General features: G+C 34.4%; 1 protein-coding gene across 1 annotated transcript; it reads left to right on the top strand.

Annotated features, from left to right (window-relative positions):
* Nucleotides 1-521: 521 nt before the first annotated feature.
* LOC108911103 (general transcription factor II-I repeat domain-containing protein 2A-like) lies at nucleotides 522-1262 on the top strand. Its single transcript, XM_018715937.1, has one exon. It carries the CDS (start codon nucleotides 522-524, stop codon nucleotides 1260-1262), a length of 741 nt encoding a protein of 246 aa, XP_018571453.1.
* Nucleotides 1263-2156: the final 894 nt, after the last annotated feature.

The following is a 2156-nucleotide window of genomic DNA, read 5'->3' as shown; positions in this document are numbered from 1 at the left end:
AATAACAATATGCAGTATTAAATAAATGTTCTTTAATACAAATCAAGTGTATTTGATACTATTGCCCTTTTATTTTTTTTTAATTAATTACATAAAATTATTATGAATTATGAAATTTAAATAATACATTTTTACATTATTTTATGAGTAGTAATAGTACTTAGAATGCTAAATTCAAAGAAGATAAGCTGAAGCCGCTAGACGAAATAGCGAATACGCGTATGAGAAAGGCGCGCGCGCGGCTCATAGCGCTTTATTAGCAATTAAAAAACAAGGCTTTAGAATAATGCGACTCCCAAAACTCTTCAGCATCTTGTAGGCAGGGTTGTCCAACTGGCGGCCCGCGATGCTATTAGTTGTGGCCCGCGTAATGTTTTACGAAAAGCATATATTTTCTTTAAATGCTGCCATTGTGCTGTGTTACTTGTCCGACAATCCATTGTATTATACATCAGGGAGTTTTATGTGGAAAATCAGTCAAGCAAGATCAAGTTTTTCAAACCGTGATTAAGATTATAAATATGATTAGAGGTGGAAATCGATCCCTTCCACACAGGCAACTTAGGCAGTTTTTAGTGGAAACAGAGGCTGAGTATAGAGACTTGCTGTACAACCATGTAAGGTGGCTGAGTGCAGGAAAGTGCATGAAACGATTTTTTGCCATAAGAAAGGAAATCTCTGCATTCCTCAATGAATACGTTTCATCTAACACAACTGAACTGGAAGAGAAATTTAAGGATCCAGAATTCTTAAGACAGTTAGCTTTTATAACAGATCTGACTAATCATCTTAACAGTTTAAACTTGAGTCTTCAAGGAAGAAACCAGACGGTTTCAGATTTGATCGGAAAAATAAACGGATTCCGGAATAAGCCGAACGTGTTTAAACATGCTTTGGAAAAGAACAACCTGACACACTTCCCTAGCTGTCTGCAACTAGCAGAAGAATTCAATAGTGAGGAAAATATTGAGTTTTCATGCTGCAGTTCACAAATTCAACAAGTTATTGATGAATTCAATACAAGATTTGAAGAAATTGAAAGTCTTAAAAGCAGTGTACTGCTTTATAATCATCCTCTTGGAGCAATCATTGAAGATCAACTACCCGACTTACAACTTGAGTTATGTGATCTTCAAGCTGACATGTTCCTAATCACCAGACAAGAAAACGGACCTGAATTTTTCAAATTGCGAGATTTTGGACTGAAAATGACATCAATGTTCGGAAGCACATATACATGTGAAAGTGCCTTTTCTCCATGAAATACATTAAAAACCACAACAGAAGCAACCTTACCGATTCTTCCTTACGTCATCTCATGAAACTGTCTACAACTGAACTGGAGGTGGACATTTCTTCATTGGTGGATGAAGCAGATCGACCACAGTCTTCACATTAGATACAACTTTTCATTATTATTGCAATGTTTGTCTTAGTTCTTGAACAAAATTATGTATAAATTTTCCATTTATCTAAAAAAATGTAGTTGTTGAGCAATAAAAGAAATAATACTCCTTTTTTGTTTTAATTATTTTTATACCTCACGTTATTTTGTTATTACTTTAACAAAATTATTATATGGCCCGCAACCACATCAAAGGTCTTAGTTTTGGCCCTTGAGGCCTTGCAAGTTGGACACCCCTGTATGTAGAGGGATGTTTAAACTTTAATTTAGGTACGTGGCAACGTCAAAAATAATAATTTTTAACCCGGAAATCGGCCGTTGAAAATCGTCATTTTCACATTTTTAGCAACTTAAGTTGTTTATAACTTTAGATTTATCAATTTTAAAGGCATTGTGCATTGGAACTTTTTTGTTTATAATGTGCCAAAAAACCTAACCTAAATTTTTCGAAGTGAAAAAACCAATTTTTACAATTTGTTTAAAAAAAGTTTGTTTAACCCTTTCGCGCTTAATGGTATACCACATATACCACATGTATCAAATTTTTTCTCGATTCTGCTTTGTGGTTCATTGTGCGTATCATCGATTTATTTACTTATTTCACTTGCGCCCTCTCTTATAAAGCGGAAAAAACTTGGATACCTTGCCACAGATGCCTACAGTTGATATATTTCTAACCGTTCTCGTAAACAAACGTGAAATTTTAGTGGTCGGCATGAAACAATAATAAACAAGGAAAATGGCAAGTAAG

Source organism: Anoplophora glabripennis, unplaced genomic scaffold (assembly GCF_000390285.2).
Source record: "Anoplophora glabripennis isolate ALB-LARVAE unplaced genomic scaffold, Agla_2.0 scaffold173, whole genome shotgun sequence".
NCBI lineage: Eukaryota > Metazoa > Arthropoda > Insecta > Coleoptera > Cerambycidae > Anoplophora > Anoplophora glabripennis.
Note: the sequence above shows the minus strand (reverse complement) of the source record. Positions and strands in the feature narration are given on the sequence as shown.